This window comes from Dromiciops gliroides, chromosome 1 (genome assembly GCF_019393635.1).
Source record: "Dromiciops gliroides isolate mDroGli1 chromosome 1, mDroGli1.pri, whole genome shotgun sequence".
Taxonomy (NCBI): Eukaryota; Metazoa; Chordata; class Mammalia; order Microbiotheria; family Microbiotheriidae; genus Dromiciops; species Dromiciops gliroides.
Genome location: NC_057861.1, coordinates 600581542 through 600599706, shown reverse-complemented (window position 1 = coordinate 600599706; position 18165 = coordinate 600581542). Strand labels below are relative to the sequence as shown.

General features: G+C 38.1%; 1 protein-coding gene across 1 annotated transcript in view; it reads left to right on the top strand.

The window, feature by feature from the left end:
- Positions 1-18165, top strand: part of UNC13B (unc-13 homolog B) — a 353350-nt gene that overhangs the window by 86360 nt on the left and 248825 nt on the right. Inside the window, exon 3 of the mRNA XM_044002642.1 lies at positions 16999-17098. Coding sequence (XP_043858577.1) covers positions 16999-17098 — 100 coding nt within the window. The remainder of the gene's footprint in view (positions 1-16998; positions 17099-18165) is intronic.

Genomic DNA, 18165 nt, shown 5'->3' with positions numbered 1-18165 from the left:
ATGGAATATTATTGTGCTATAAGAAATGACAGGCAAGAAGATTTCAGAAAGGCTTGGAAAGACTTGAATGAACTGATGTATAGTGAAGTGAGCAGAACCAGGAGAACATTGTGCACAGTGACCGCAATATTGTTTGATGCAGAACTGTGAGTGACCTTACTATTTTCAGCAATATGATGATCTAAGACAATCCCTAGGGACTAATGATGAAGCATGCTATTCACCTCCAAAGAAAGAACTGATATTGTTTCAACACAGACCAAAGCAGGCTATTTTTCACTCTTTCATTTTTTTCCTTTTATTCAATTTTTCTTTTTATACAAAATTACTAATATGGCAATGTTTTACATAATTGCACATGTGCAATTTATATCTGAATGCTTACCACCTCAGGGACAGGGAAGAGGAGGGAGGGAAGGAGGGATAAAATTTGGAACTCAAAATTTTAAGTAAAAATGTTTATTATCATTAAAGAAAGAACCAGAGGACACAATACCCAGCCATCATACAAGGACTCCCTGGAGAGCACTGTCCTTCCCCATACAAAGATGATAGGAATCATTAATTTACTATTAGTAAATAAAGAGAATCTCTTTTAAAAAAGAATGCCTTGGGGGCAGCTAGGTGGCTAGAACACCGGCCCTGGAGTCAGGAGTACCTGAGTTCAAATCCGGCCTCAGACACTTAACACTTAACTAGCTGTGTGACCCTGGGCAAGTCACTTAACCCCAATTGCCTCACTTAAAAAAAAAAAAAGGAATGCCTTTCCCTGATTATCTACCTATAGATAATTTTCAAGCAACCATTTAAAACCTACTTAATTTCCACTCCCTTTCCCTTTATCATTCTTGTTCTAATGTTCTTTCATCTGATTGTCTGTCACTGCTTTTTATTTTAACTTTTCATGTGTATGACTTAGTTTGTAAGCTCTTTGAGGGCAGGAACACCAAACCTTATGTTTTGTGCCTGTTGTTTTATAGATGGCAGGAGTTCAGGGATGAGTAGAAGGATATCTCACTCAGCAGAACCCATCTACCAGGTGTCTCAGATCAGATAAATAGAAGAATAGACAAGGCTAGAAAGACTAGGTGGAAATCATAAGTCAGATTGAATCCATATGGATCAGAAAATGTTGGGCTATCTCAAAGATCTGTCTAGATGGAATTTGGATTCAGTATCTGAGTCGGATATTGGGACAATAGAAACCAAGAGATATTGGAATAACCTTTCATCCTGGAACAGAAGCTGTTATTCTCAGTCTACTTTTATACTTTTAAACAAATATTTTTTCCCAGTTACATGTAAAAACAATTAACATTTATCTAAAAAATTTTTGAGTTCCAAATTCTCTAACACACTCCCTCTCCCTTACTGAGAAGGCAAGAAATTTGATATGTTATATGAGTTCAGTGATGAAAAACATATTTCCATATTAGTCATATTGTGAAATAAAACTCAGACCAAAAAACCCCAAGAAAAATAAAGAGTTTTTAAAAGTATGCTTCAATGTGTATTCAGACCCCATCAGTTCTTTCTCTGCAGGGAGATAACATTTTTTTTTATCATAAGTCCTTTGGAATTGTCTTGAATCATTGTACTGCTGAGAATAGCTAAGGCATTTACAGTTGATCACAGAAATTAATACAATGTTCACTTGGTTCTGCTCAATTCACTTTGCATCAGTTCATTTAAGTCTTTCCAGGTTTACTGAGAGCATTCTGCTCATCATTTCTTATAGCAAAATAGTATTCTATCACAATTATATATCACAACTAACAAGCCATTCCCCAGTTGATTGACATCCCCTTAATTTCCAATTCTTTACCACTACAAAAAGAGTGGCTGTAAATATTTTTGTACATGTAGGTCCTTTTCACTTTTATACTTTGGATTGTGTGTTTTGGAGTTAGGGGTGGGGTGGGGACCAGGACTCCCAAGTGTATGCTTGCTTCCAGAGAGAGGGTGAGCAATCCCACAGGTATAGTTAGTTTGTCCTTAATTAGATCAGGAATAGGTTACTAGGTCTCCTAGGAAAAATTCTTAGTGAGTTTTTTCCACAATCTTCCTCTCTCCCCCACTCAGTGTTTTCTATGTAGTAGGAGCTCAATAAAAATTTGAGTGTGCTACCATAGGTAGGGATAGTGTGCTTTCAACAACTTCCTGGTTGTTGAGTATCCTTGCCTCTTTAGTAGAGTGCAAGGACCATTTTTTTTTTCCAGTATGGCTTCTGTGTGAACTCAGTTCATCCTTTAAAGTAGATCTAGTTGTGTGCTGTTAGAGATTTAGATATCAGGTTTGTTGGTATGCACCCAAATCATGAGTATCAATTAAGTATCAGGGACAGCTGCCATCAAGACTCTGTTGGCCCTTATATTGATTGGTCTGGGTATTTTCAATTTCTTTCCAATGTGGCATGTGACATTGGTTCAGCCTGCTTCCTTAGGTATCTGACCTACTGGGCCAGGAAGGAGTGAAATCAGAATTTTCCTAACCTCTCTCTGGAAGGCCATTGCTCTGGGAACCACTTTCTTGTGTGTGTGTGTGTGTGTGTGTGTGTGTGTGTGTGTGTGTGTGTGTGTGTGTGTGTGTGTGTGTGTGTGAGAGAGAGAGAGAGAGAGAGAGAGAGAGAGAGAGAGAGAGAGAGAGAGAGAATTGGGGTTAAGTGACTTGCCCAGGGTCACACAGCTAGTATTAAGTGTCTGGGGTCAGATTTGAACTCAGGTCCTCCTGACTCCAGGGCTGGTGCTCTATCCACTGTGCCACCTAGCTGCCCTGGAACCACTTTCAAGCTATAAAAAACAATCAGTTCATATTGCTCCCATAGAAAACTCTTTGTGGTTCTGCCTATAAAGCAGAAGTGCTAGTATTCTCTTGGCAATAACTGTCTTTTTGACACTGAAAATACTGATCTGCCTACTTCCATATTCTTTCATTTCTCTGCACAGAGCCTGTTTCCAGTTCTTAATAATTTTTCATTGGTTCCTCTCTTATTTTTCACATCTTTAAATGAGTTGAGTAAGAATAAGAAGGTGTAATATTGCATAATTGCATAATGTAATAGTGCATAATATTTTGAGTCTTGTTGTAGTCCTATTGGGAAAGCACCATAGGCATGATAATCTGCATTTATTTATTTATTCACTCATTTATTTATTTATTCGTTCATTTATCTATTTATTCGAATATTCATTCATCCATTTGTTCATTTATTTATTTAATGGATGAGCTAAACTAAGACTTATAATTCTTAAGTGACTTGACCAAGGTGAGCCAACTAGTGAGTGTCAGAGGCAGAACCAACCAATCAGCAAGTATCTGTTAAGTGTCCAACATATGACAAATTTTGGACTAATTGCTGACGATATGAATACAATTAAAGAAATAATCCCTACTTATAAGAAACTTACATTTGAACAAGGATTTGAACCCTGGTTTTCTTGATTCCAAGTCTAGTGTTCAGTTGGCTATGACATGCTATCAAATTGGATGTGGTATGTTAAAAAGATAATGACTATTGAAGCAAAACTTTTCTTTTCCTAATCTGTAGTCTGTGTACTGATGTAATTGATTGGCATGAATCACTCCCCATTTAGAGACCTGGGGCTCACTGACTGAATGAAAATGAATAGTACAAACTTTATTGATGCTTATTTCAAATATAGCTTCTCTTCATTATTTTTTTTGGGGTGGTTGATACTAAGCTGCTGCTTTCACCCTACCTGATTTTCCTGTCTTGTATTCAGTAGAAATGCAAGACTCTCACCATTTAGTTATGTATAAATGAAATCTGTTCTATTTGGATTTGATTTAGATGAGTAAACAAAAAAGAACTGTGGCTATTTGGTGTATAACTTTCTTTGCTTTGTAGTTTACAAGTTCTGGGAGAAAAAAACAAGAAGCCTCATTTTTGTCAGCAGCACAGTAACAGTTGTTCATCAGGGTCAAACCAGACCCAGATACTAATGTAATCTGCAAGTCCCATGGGCTGCAGCATTGTAGTGGTGTCTCCAGTGTACACAAGGGAGATGACATATTCATGCTTTTTTAATTAAACTCTAATATATATGCATATCTTCATGTCTGATGTTTATGATTTATACAATAACCTAGATAGAGGGCAAGAGCTGTGTGCTTGTCTCTTCTCTGCTGAAGATATCTGTACCACTTCCTTTTGGATCACAGAAAGAACTAGGAACAATGGATTAAAGTTAGAGAAAGATCCCATAAGGGGAACACTTCCTAACAGTTATCCAAAAGTAGCAAGGGCTGCCGCCTCAGGGAGTATTGACTTCTCATTCACTGTATATCTTCAACCAGATCATGGATGACCATTTCTTGGAGATGTTCTAGAAGGCATTTCTTCTATGGTTCTCTTGGGTTGGAAAATGTGTCATCAGTGTAGTAGATTGAATCTCATGCCACTTATTAGTTTCTATGCATATGTTAGGGTCCATTGATTCAGCTCATGAGATGTCACCATGACTAAGGAGGGGGGACACATTTGATTGCACCTTATATAGATTTTTTTTTTTTGCTCTATATTTTCCTACTTTTTTCTCAGGGGTCCCAAGGCAGTGGTTGGTTAAGGCCATGGGATAGTTGAAATGAGGTTTGGAATGCTTGACTCTTGTTACTCAGCATCTGTGGGCTGGAATCTGTGAAACTCCTTCACATGTATATTCCCAGGAATAGAGAGCCTATCCTCTACATAAATGGCCCTTATCTACATAGTTATAGCTCCTTGGAAGTTTGGACAAACATATTGTGGCTCGAATGCAGGGAGCAAATAACCAGACAACAATAACAGAAATCCAAACCCGAAGGTACTATTAAGTTTGTTCATAGCCCAAATACAGTGGCAGGATACGAATTCAAGCTGAGACAAAATGTGCAGGGGAAAATGGTAGATTTAGAGTTACAAGACCTGAGTCTGACTCCTGGCTCTGCCACTTAGAACTTGTGTAGTAATCTTGGGCAAGTAACTGAAGGGGTTGGACTGGGTGATCTGCAAGGTTTCTTATGATCCTGTGACTTCACGTCCAGGTGTCTTCCTATTGTACTCTATTACTGCATTTATTAAGGACCTTGTGTGCTGTGGTGCTATAGTAGCACAAGTCTCTTTGCTGTTCCTTGTACAAGACACTTATCTCCAGATTCTGAGCATGCCTGTTTCCCACGTCCAGATTCGCTCCTCCCTCGTCTTTTCTCTCCTGTCTTCCCTGACTTCCTTCAGTTCTCAGCTAAAGTGTCCCCTTCTGCAAGAAGCCTCTTTCGGGCTCCCTTAATGCTAGAGCCTTCCCTCGAAGGAAATGGGTTAATCTGTCTATATCTTGTTTATACCTTTTTGTTTTCATGTTACACCGTTAGACTGAGAGCTCATTGAGAGCAGGGGCTATTGTTTCCCTTTCTTTGTATCTGTAGCACCTGGTAGGCACTTAATAAATATGTGTTGATTTGACAATTGTGTGCAATGCTAGGGAGGATACAAAGCTTAGACATTACAGTGTCTGCCCTCATGGAACTTATAGTCTCATAAGGGATGTAACATTCACAGATAATTAAAATACAAAGTGCTACTGTAGAGAGAGACACAGTGGAGATTAAAGGAGGGGAAAAGTAATTACTGAGAAGGGATTAGGGAAAGCATTCTGGAAAAGATGACATCTAAGTTGAGTTTCAAAAATTAAGAGGCAGCAAGGGAGAAGGAGGACATTTTCTTCTTGGTTCTTTTCCATTTTTTTTTTTTTACTAGGTGAGGAATTGGTATATTATTTCATTGAAGATGATTCTAATAATCATTCCTAATGGTGTTTAAATTGACTTTTAAGTTATTATTTATAGCAATATGTGCTTAGCCAAATGGTTGTGTGTGCATTTTACTCTTCCTTGTGAGTTTTTTTTTCTTGTATTTTTGAGTGCTTCTCCTAACCTGTCTCATCAAGTTCTGTGTTCTCAGCTTGTCTCTTCATCATCCCTGTACTTGGTAGCTATTTGACAAAGGGCTTGTATGTAACCCTAACTCTAACCTTAACTCTAACCCTAACCTTAACCTTGAAATTTTAAAATAACTAAAAGGAGCAGATGTGATAAGTTTGTTGAGATCATAGAATAGGTTAGTCTGGATGGTTGTTTTAAAACCTAACAAAGAAAATTGACTTTTAAAAATGATTTATAATTCTTTTAGTGTTTTATGTCTATAGAGACATTTATAACTTGTTAATCAATTGGTAGAGACACAGTAGAATTACAGGACTGAGTGCACTAAACTGAATAATATAAGCTCCAGACGAACTCAATTTAAATCTGATATAATTTAATTTACAAAATAGTAATTTGTTATTCAATTTGTCTAGACCCCAATTTAGTTACAAAATTAAATTATTCTTTCATCTCCATTTGGTAAGATGGGAATAAGTGACTCTGGTTTCATTTTTGACTTCTCATATGACTTTAGGCCAAATCACTTACCTAACTTGTGTCTATTCATACAGAAGTAAAATTGGGAAGGATTAAACACACACACACACACACACACACACACACACACACACTCTGTTGCAGTTGATTCCTGGTTCTTGCCTTTTAAAAGAAAAGCATTTGAAATCGCTAAAACTTTCTGTACCTCTTATTTGCTTTAACATATAAAGCACTAAGAGGGCAGCTAGGTGGTGCAGTGGATAAAGCACTGGCCCTGGATTCAGGAGGACCTGAGTTCAAATCCGGCCTTGGACACTTAACACTTACTAGCTGTGTGACCTTGGGCAAATCACTTAACCCTCATTGCCCTGCCCTGCCCTGCCCTGCCTTTCCTCCCCCTTCCAAAAAAAAGTTAATGCACTAAACAACTATATTTAAAGGCCTACTTTGTGCAAAGCTCTGAAAAATGAAGTCTGATTAGATGATCACAGCCCTTTAGCTCAAAAAATGCATGGTTCCTGGAACATTGACATGTTTTTTAAAACATATTTCTCTCTGCTGAGATATATACTTTTTTAATTAAAAAATTTTTAATTAAAATTTTTTTTTTTGTGGGGTAATGAGGGTTAAGTGACTTGCCCAGGGTCACGAAGCTAGTGAGTGTCAAGTATCTGAGGCTGTATTTGAACTCAGGTCCTTCTGAATCCAGGTCCAGTGCTTTATCCACTGTGCCACCTAGCTGCCCCGACATATACTTCTTATATCAATGTTGATATTCTTAAGAAACTTGTCACCTCTAAGTTACACTTAACATTAAATGACATAATTTAGCATATTCTTCTTTCCTTTGCTTCTACTGAATAAGAGTTGGGTCTCCTTTCTGAAGCTCTAACCCCCAGTATTACCTGTATATAATAGACTGAAACTGTTTTTGAGGGCAATAAAGTCAAACTTAATAGAGATGTAGGGGTTAATGAGGTTATAAACTCTATGTGACTAGACTATTAGAGACATGTATCTTGGTTCTATCTAGGCCCCAAAGTCTAATCTGTTAATGGTCCAGGTAGATCCTTCTTTTTCTTACTTTCAAAGAAATACATACAAGTCATTCCATCAGCCAGCTCCAGGCCTTTTCACAGATTATGTCTCCCATGCCTGAAATGGTCTCTCTTCTTACCCATGCCTCTTGGCTTCACTGGCTTCCTTGCCTGGCACATAATGAGCACTTAATAAGTAGTTGTTGACTGGCTGCCTGATGAGAAACCTTTGTAGTCCTAGCTCTGAATAGTTGATTTTGATTATTCACTGTGCCACCCCACACTGTCTTCCCTAGCAATGGTTGTTTTTTTCACTCAGTACAGGAGGTTCTCTTCCTACAATGACTTTTTTAAAAAACCGAGCATAACAGAATATGAATGCAAAAGTTTTGTGAAAAGTCATCTACTGAAATTACTAAAGCAATGCTGGTTCAATATACTTTATTCACTGGCTTACTAGTTTGGAGGAATAAACCAGCAGTCAGGGATCACCAAAAGGTTCCTGGTTCAAAAATCTCTCCCCTACATAATCAACCAAATGTTGACAGACTTTGGTCCATTTCTTCTTGCCTATGGTTCCCCTCCCCCTCACTCTCCACTCTCCACTTTTGCTGTTGGTCCTTGAAGGTCCCTTTAGAACCTAATCTCCTGAATATAGATTGGGGACCTGCTGTATTCTTTCTACCTCTAATTCGATCCACATAGTTTTCATTGACTTCTGGTTGAGTAAGCAAGCAAGAGCTCTCAGCTATATCCAAGTTCTTACTCCCAATTCAGGACAAACTTGTACCCCTGACCAGCCTGCCCCAGATCTCTCTGCTTAGTTATGTTTATTCTGGTCTCCTGTGTAAACTGAGCTTTCTATCTTGTTCTCTTGTTCCTTTGTCTATTCTATGGATTATAATCCCACCAGGACTCCTAGGTTTACATTTTCATCTATTGTTATCAATCAGAGATATTCTGATTGTTCTCATTCACTGCATTACCCTATTGGTGACATCATGATCCCAGAATGATCAGGAGGCACACATTCATTCATTCATTTGTGATGTTTAAAATCTAAATTGTGGTAGCCTTAAATCAGAAGCTTCAGCTCCAGTCTAGCCTAGAGTTCCAGCCTGGTTGGGTTCTTCCTGAAGTCCTCCTCCACGAGCCTGCTTTAATTAGGAACCCCCTAGCAAGCTGTTTGTGGAAGCTTTTTATAGATCTGGAACAGAGGCAGTCCTTACACACTGCTTCAAGGTGATTGGTTGGCGTCATCCAAATCCATTGGCTTTGAAGGTGTTCTCAAGTTGAGTTCACAGTCTAGTTTCTGAGAACAATACCTTCTTAAGGGATAGCCAGGTGTGATTACAATCCAATTAACTTGACATTAAGGGATAGCCAGGTGTGATTACAATCCAATTAACTTGAAGTAGGCTTAATCAGCAGTCAATCACTCTCACTTGATTCAATCAGTATAGATTAATCTCCAGGTGGGTCTTTGAGTATCTGCTAAATCCCATTATTTCATCACACATTCATTCCATAAACGTGTACTAAGTAACCAACCACTATATGCCAGGCACTGTGCTGAGCTCTGTAGATATATAAAGAGGCAAATGACAGTCCGTAACCTATCTAATGAGTACATTCCCCCCCCCCCACTCCCCATCAGTATAACTGCAGTAGCTTCCTCATTGGTCCCTTTGTGTCTAGTTCTTTCTTTTGCTGCTCCAACCTCTGTACAGTTGCTGACTGTATGATTGTTTTCCTTAGGTAGCTTCCATGGCTCTCCATTGCCTTTCTTTTTTTTTTTTACAACAAACATTTATTTTATTTTTTCCAGTTACATGTAAAGGTAGTTTTCAACATTTGTTTTTATAAGATTTCTAGTTCCAAATTTTTCTCCCTCCCTGCCTTTTGTCCACCCCCACAAGACAACAACCAAGTTGATATAGGTTATATATGTACAATCCACAAGTGCTCTTTTTTTTAAAGTCTGTGTTCAATCAATATCATTCTTTTCTCTGGGAGTGGATAGCATGCTTCATCATTAGTCCCTTGGGATTGTCTTGGATCATTGCATTGCTGAGAATAGTCAAGTCATTCATAATTGCTCATAGAACAATACTGCTATCACTGTATACAGTGTCTTCTCAGTTCTGCTCACTTCACTATACATCAGTTCATATGAGTCTCTCCAGGTTTCTCTGAAATCATCCTGCCTGTCACTTCTCACAGCACACTAACACTCCATTACAATCATATACCATAGCTTCTTTAGTCATTTCCCAATTGATGGGCATTCCTTTGATATCCAATTCTTAGCCACCACAAAGAGTTGCTATAAATATTTTTGTACAATTTTTCCCCCTTTTCTTTTTTACAACTACTATTGTTAACTGTTTCCCTCCATCCTATTGCCTTCCCCATGATATTTACTCTATTATCTATCTTCTCTCACCCTATCCCTCTTTAAAAGGGATTTGCTTCTAATTGTCCTTTCCCAAAATCTGCCCTCCCTTCTGTTGCCCCTCCCTCTTTATCCCCTTTCCCCTCCTATTTTCCTTCAGAGTTAGATTACTACACCCAATTGAGTGTGTATGTTATTCCCTCCTTGAGCCAATTCTGATGAGATTAAAGTCTTTGAGCCAATTCTGATGAGTGTTAGGCTCATTTACTTCCCAGATTAAATAGATTGCTCCACCCAATTGTGTGTAACATACGTGTTAATCCCTCATTGGGCCAACTCTTATGAGATTAAGGTCTTTGAGCCTATTCTGATGAGTGTGAAGTTCATTTACTGTCCTGCTCCTTCCCCATCTCTTCTCCCACTCCATAAACCCTTTCCTGTTTCTTTCATGTGGGATTTCACCCATGTTACCTCTCCCCTTCCCCCTCCCCCAGTGCATTCCTCTCACCCCTCAGTTTTACCATAAAGATGTCATCATGGGGCAGCTAGGTGACACAGTGTATAAAGCATCCACCCTGGACACAGAAGGACTCCAGCCCCAATCCAGCTTCTTCTATTTTACCTTCTGCTTCTGGAATATCAGGGCAATTTTCTATGACAATTTCTTGGAAGATGATGTCTAAGCTCTTTCCTTGATCATGGTTTTCAGGTAGACCAATAATTTTCATATTATCTCTCCTGGACCTATTTTCCAGGTCAGCAGTTTTTCCAAGAAGATATTTCACATTGTCCTCTATTTTAAAAAATCATTTGTATTTGCTTTATTGTGTCTTTGTTTCTCATAAAGTCACTAGCTTCCATTCGTTGAATCCTAATTCTTAGGCAATTATTTTCATCAGAGAGCTTTTGTATCTCCTTTTCCATTTGGCCTTTCAAGCTGTTGACTTTTTTCTCATGTCTTTCCTGTATCACCCTCATTTCTCTTTCCATTTTTTCTTCTACCTCTCTAACTTTATCTTCAAAGTACTTTTTGGCTTGAGACCAATTCATATTTTTCTTGGAAGCTTTAGATATAGAGGCCCTGATGTTGCCATCTTCCTCTGAGGGTACACCTGGATCTTCCTAAAGAAACTTAAAAAAACTAAAGAAACTTTTTATGGTCCTCACCTTTCTCTATCTGCTCATCTTGCTTTTCTTTTACTTGGCTTTTAGCTCCTTAAAGTGGGGCACTGTTTCCAGGCCGCAGTATCCCAAGCTTCAGAAGTCCTAGGTAGTATGATTTAAGGAGGATCAGGTTCTTCACTCACCTGGTCTGTTCCCTGGTCCATAGATAACCCCAGGCCAACTTGCTAATCAACCAGCTTTGTGTGCTATAGTTGTTAGCTCTGAGGAACCTGTGCCCTTCCTCCACCTGGGCCACTGCTACTCAAGCCTACCTTCTGGTTCCCAGCAGGGGCGAAAAATCCAAGTTATGTCTCAGCACCAGCAGAGACCCCTGTAATCTCCCCACTGCCAACCGCTCAGCCCTCTTACCAGATCATGAGCTTAGTTCCAGATGACACTGGTGATGAAGCTGATTCAAAGACTCTGGGCGTCTCTTTCTCTGGAGAGGCCTTCCTGGGACTGGATCTGTGTGACTGTGGGATTGGGCTCCACTCTTGCTTCAGCACAGCAGGCCCCTTCCTGCTGACCTTCCAAGCTGTTCTTGGTTGGAAAATGATCTCAGCACATTTTCCTGTCGATTTTGCTGCTCTAGGAATTGTCCTATGGCATTATTTGGAGGTTTTTTTGGAGTGATTGTGTTGTGAGTGTGAGAGCTCACTCTCGCCATTGCCTTTAGGATCAAATACAAAATCCTCTGTATATTTTGCATTTGAATCCCTTCTTGATTTGATTCCAGCCTATCTTTCCAGGTTGACTACATGTTATTTTTCCTCCTGCATTAAGTGTTCCAGACACAATCCCTTGTCCTTTTTCCATGTCTCTGCACAGACCATGTGCCTGAAATTCTTTCCCTCCAAGAAGCCTTTTCTGATTCCCCCACTTTTTAGTTCCACTCCAAATCACTATGCAGTTATGTATAACCTATATTTACTTTTCTGTGAGCACACTGCCTTCCCCTGGTAAAATAGAAGCTCCCTGAGGACAGGGACCATCTCACAGTGCCTAGCACTGGACTTGACACAGATTTGGATGGTAATACATGCTTATTGATTAGACTCTGATACCACAAAAGTAAAGGTACAGTCCTTGGCCTCAAAGAACTTAAGTGACATGCGCACAAAATACCTTGCAGGGTGAGCTCTGATGTGTTCAGGGTCAAGATACAAAGAACTCAAGACAAATGTAGGTGAGAGAGTACTTGCAGCCAGGAGGATTAGGGATGCAGTGGCATCTCGGCTGAACCTTGAGGGAAAAGAAGGCTTTGGGCAGGGTTGAAATGAAGGAAGGCATTCCAGGTTTGCCGATGCACAGAGGTAGTAGCTAGAACTTGGAGAAGAGCTCCTAGTCCTGTCTGGCTGGAATGGGATTGTATAAAACTAGTTTTGCAAACAAAATGTAATAGTAGCAATACATAATTTCAAATAAAGTATGGAATAAAATAACTCCACCAAAGAAACTATATAAAAAGCAGTAAACATTACAGTGTGGCAGAGTAAATAGAGAGTTGGCCTTAGAACCAGGAAGACTTAGGTTTCAACTACAACACTGTGTAACCCTGGGCAAGTGAAAGTCTTTCAGTATTCCAGGCAAACTCTGAGTCTAGAAACTATAGACAAGATGTGGGCCTGAACTGGTAGTAGAAATTTTCTTACCTTTAAGATCCCTATACCAATGAACTCACAGGTTCAGTCTCTATTCTGAAAGTGATTACTATGATTATTATAAAATTGTTCAGTGACTTAGGACCTATTATTGTTTGTTGTCTTGTGGATCTTTCAATACAGTAGCTAAAAAAATACAGATGCTTGGCTAACTACCTATATAAAATTAACTGAACAATTAATTACCAAAATTTTTATTTATGCTTGGCTTATCTTCCAGGACATACACAGTTTAAAAAATAAAGCATATTTAACTACTAAAATTTTAAAAATTTATTAATTTATAACATTCTTTCCATTTTATATTTTGAGTTCCAAATTCTCTCCCTCCCTTCCCCGGCAATGAGAAGGCAAGCAAAATGATATCAATTATATATGCAAAATTATGCATAACATATTTTCACATTAGCCATATCACAAAAAAGCAAAAAAATTGACAGAATTATACTTCACTTTGTTCTTAGATTTCCGTGGATAGCATTTTTTTCATCATGAGTCCTTTGGAATTGCCTTGGCTCATTGTTTTGCTAACAATAGCTGTTATTTACAGTTGATTATCATTACAACATTGCTGTTACTATGCACAATAATCTCCTGGTTCTTCTCAATTCACTTTTTTTTTGTTTGTTTTTGGTGGGGCAATGAGGGTTAAGTGACTTGCCCAGGGTCACACAGCTAGTAAGTGTATTCACTTCGACACCTAGCTGCTCCCTTCTCAATTCACTTTGCATCAGTTCATGTAGGTCTTACCATGTTGTTGTTTTTTTTGAAACCACCCCTCTTTGTCATTTCATATAGCATAATAGTACTCTATCAGAACCATGTCTTTATTTAGTTAGTCATTTCCCAATTGATGATCTCCTCAGTTTCCAATTCTTTGCCACCACAAAAAGAGCTGCTATAAATATTTTTGTACATCTTAGTCCTTTTTTTTCCCCTTTGCTCTCATTGGGGTACAGACCTAGTAGTGGTATTGCACAAAAGGTATGCACAGTTTTATAGCCCTTTGAACATATTTCCAAATTGTTTTGCAGAATGGTTGGACCAGTTCAAACTCCATCAGCAATTTATTAGTGTACCTATTTTCCCTCATCCCCTCTAGCATCTGTCATTTCTGATAGGTGTGAGGTGGTACCTTAGGGTTGTTTCAGTTTGTATTTTTCTAATTAATAGTGATGTAGAGCATTTTTATATGACTATAGACAGCTTTGATTTCTTCTTCTGAACACTGCCTGGTCATATCCTTTAACCATTTGTCAATTGGGGAATGCTCTTATTTTATAAATTTGATTCGGTTCTCTATATATTTGAGAAATGAATCAGAGAAACTTTCTGTAAAAGTTTTGATATTACTTCAGTGAAAATGGTACTTTTGAGCAAAATGTAGTTTCCCTGATTATCTCTTAATTAGGTCTAATTTTGCTTTTGTTTTGTGTGAGATCATGATTGCTACCTCTGCCTTTTTAAAAATTTAGGTGAAGCATAATAGATTCTGCTCTAGCCCCGTATTTTATCTCTGTGTGTCTTTCCATTTTGAGTGTGTCTCTTGTAAATAACATATTATTGAATTCTGTTTTCTAATTCATTCTGCTATCTGCTTCTTCCATTTTATGAATGAGCTCACTCCATTCACATTCACAGTTATAAATTGTGTATTTCTCTCCATCATATTTTCTTTTGTTTATCCTTATGTCTCTTTTTAGCCTGTCTGTCCTCAAACATCTGTTTTTGATTCTGACCATTGCCTCCCTTAATCTGTCCTCTTTTTAATTATGCCCCCCCCCCATCCTCTTCCTGTTCTCCTATCCTCTTCCCTTCCTATTTCCCTATTGGGTAAGATAGATTTCTATACTTAACTGAGCGTGCATATATATATTCTTCTCTCTTTGAACCAGTTCTGATAAGAGTGAGGTTCCAACCCTGTTTGCTATTCCTCCATTTTCTCCTCCAGTATAAAAGCTCTTCGTGTGTCTCTTTTATGTGAGATAATTTTCCCTTTTCTCCCAGTGAGTCCCTCTTTCTCATCCCTTCATTTATTGAGAAGAAAGCCAGCAAAGGGCTCAACCAGAAGGGAAATTCAGACAGTTAAGGAAGCTGTTGCTTTTTCTTCTAAACTATTTTTTCTCCTTCCAATTTTTTCTTTCAGAGCCTTTATTTTTAAAACTTAAAAAAAAAATTGTTTTATTTCTTTGAGGTATTTGTTTCGGCCTTGAAGGAAATGGAAATTTCATTTTTGCCTTTACTTGCTGTAGTAAAATATAATTGCTTTCCTTCTTTTGGTGTATGTATAGATCTATAATAATTTCTTATACTTGTCAGTGTGTTTGGTTAATCCTCTGTCCACTTTTACTTTTTGAAATGGGTCTTTGTATCACTGCTAGTCTCTACCTTGTGTTGAATGGTTGGCTTAGTTTGTTATAGGCTGGATTCCTGTGCTGACCCCCACCTCTCAGGTATTCCCGGATTTTTGAGATTCAGAATTCAGTATCTTTACGGACTTAAGTGGCATCTAAGTATAGAGTATTAGGGACATTAGAGCCCCTAGGTTGTCTTGATATGAATGCTACCATAGTTTCTAGTTGCTTCCTGGGGCCTGTAAAGTCTTCAGTGTGGATTTCTAACAATTCTGGGGCTTTTTCAGGCGAGCCCTCTGTGCTTGCTATCTTGGGCCCACCTCTAGTCATGCTGTAAGTCAGCTTACTTGTTTGCCTATACTGGGTCTGGCTTTTCTGGTGCCCTCTCTCCTATTGCCTGTGGGCTTCTGGCTGAGTTTGGGGTTTTTGGGTGGTTCTGGGATAGAAAATATCACAAACTATAGTTTTTCATTGGATTTCTTGATCATTATTTGATTAGGTGCAAATTTCAGGTTTTTCCTGGATTAGGTAAGTGGGAACTGAACTGTCTACTTCCATTGAGGCAGGCATGTTGGCTGGAAATCTTTTCTTCAATTGCTTTTAGTAGCTCAAATGAACCATATGTACATTATTCTAAAATGTTCAAATATATGCTTTGGTTAACTTGATTGTATCAGCCTAATTTTCCAAAAATGTGAGAAAAGACTGCTGGTAGTTAGTGCAAGGGGCCTAAGGCAGTTCTCTCAGTCTTTGAAAAAGTGTACTGAAGATATAGAATATCTTATTATGGGATGTCTTTTTGGAGATTGGTAGATTAAACAATCATACAGCCTAAATTTTCCTAGATAGTACAAATTTCAAGTAAAAAGGTATATTTTTAATGAGGCTTTGGGAAAGGAAAGTTCTTTTTTAAACTACATGTCCAGGGGCAGCTGGATGGCGCAGTGGATAGAGCACCGGCCCTGGAGTCAGGAGTACCTGAGTTCAAATCCGGCCTCAGACACTTAACACTTACTAGCTGTGTGACCCTGGGCAAGTCACTTAACCCCAATTGCCTCACTAAAAAAAACCCAAAAAAACCCCCAAAAAACAAATAAACTACATGTCCTGATTTTGGGCTTGGAAAACATGTCAGAATAATTGTAGAGGACTACTCAGAAGTAAAATGTGGGATATGATCATATTCTTTAGTTTACAAATGACTGAGATGACTAAATTACTTCCTATGCCATTTTTTGGTGTGGCTATTATCACAAATTATCTTTTTAAAAAACTGACATGTTCTTAGGCCTAAAAAGTCTCGAGGACTTCTTATTACAAGATTATCTTAGCAGAGAAGTCAAGTACTCTTTGAGCTCTGAATAGTTAGACTTCCCTTTCTATTGTTTAATATCACATATTTGTGCCTTATTTCCCTAACTATATCTATTATAGTCTCTGTAAAAGCAAAACCAAGTTAATATGGTTCTTTATTATTCCATTGTAGTACCCTGCTCACAGCATTGGCTATGAGTATTTGTTTATTTGATTTTCTTTTCAAGGTATTAATTTAACCATATTTTCCTTTTTAAAAATGAGTAGTTTCCAGAATTAAAAATATTTTCATTCGGATGTAATTTCACTTTTCCATGAAAATCCTGCTCAGGTGCCTCATCATGACATAATGGTGGCCTGAATTTTTGAAGTCTATGCTGATGGAGTATAGACTATGAAAAGGCTTTAAGTGCTGGTCCAGAAATGTTCTCTGTCCTATGAGCACCAGGCTAACTAAGTTCAAAGAGGCATGTGGTCAGAAAGTTGGCAGTCAAGTGAATTATTTTTGACCATGGCAGTTCATGAAAATGACTACTAGGGCTTGATGATGCACTAATGAAATTCATTTATCTTTTGAAATATTAATTAAAGGATTCATGGAGATTATGTTGTAATAAAAACTCTTCAATCTTCAACTTTTGTATCCTTTTCTTTAGAAAAATTTAATACATATGTGACCCTGAAAGTACAAAATGTGAAGAGCACAACAGTTGCAGTTAGAGGGGATCAGCCTTGCTGGGAACAAGATTTCATGTTGTAAGTATCCAGTAGCAGTGGCTGCCTGTGCATTCCTTAACCTTTAGATTACAGAATTGGAGACTTGTGGCTTGTTCTGTGTAGGATTTTTTTAGCATTATTCAAGCATTTGTTATAACCTTTAAAATTTGCAATACTATCTCTGGCAATTTAAGAGATGTAGGAATAAAGACAGAATGCACTTATCTTAGAAATGTATTTTTTTTATCATGATGGCACATTATATCGTCACTTTATTAAACTTTACTAACTAATAATATTTATATGCTGACATTTATATAGTACTTTGAGGCTTGCATATATGCATATCAGTGTAAAGTATTGACCTTTTATTTTCTAGACATTTAGGTTTCTAAACAGGACAGAAAAAAATATGTGTGGAGTATTGATACACAACCCATTAGACAAAAATGCTCAAGGAGAGACATGGACTATTTTGTGGACCTGAGAGAAAATTGCTCTTTAGATAACTGTTGAAGGGATCTGTTTGAAACAAAAGTACCAACTGTAGTAAAGATGACTATAGTCTACTGTGGCCCATCAGCTCATTTACATATTACTTTCAGAGTTTTGAAGGAAATAGCTGATAAACTATAAATCATTTGATGGTTTGGGGAACATGGTATGATCACTGTTGAAGTTATGAGAGAAGGAGAAAGAGCAGAGAAGAAGCCGTTTATAGAATATAGAAAACTGACAGGAGCTAAACAAAACTGACAAGCCAGCTTTGCAGCTGATCTCGAGAGCATTTTGATTGGATGAGAGTGTTGGAATTTAATTGGAGGAAGGCAGCATCCTTTGCTATTTGAAGAGCTGCCTGGGCTTATTGCCTTCTAGAGCTATCTACAGCTTAAGAGAGGCGAAATTTCTCAGAGATGTTTGTGCTGCTCTATTACTCTTAGTAGCTTATTAAGAGAAGAGGGGAAAGAGCTTTACTGTTTTGCTGGAAACCGTATCAATATATTTTTTGCTGAAAGAGCATACATATTTTTCAATACCATGCCAAGGGTGCCTGGGTGAGTGGAGAGTGACAAAAAAGTGGGTTTATTCAACAAGAGAGCTGTGAA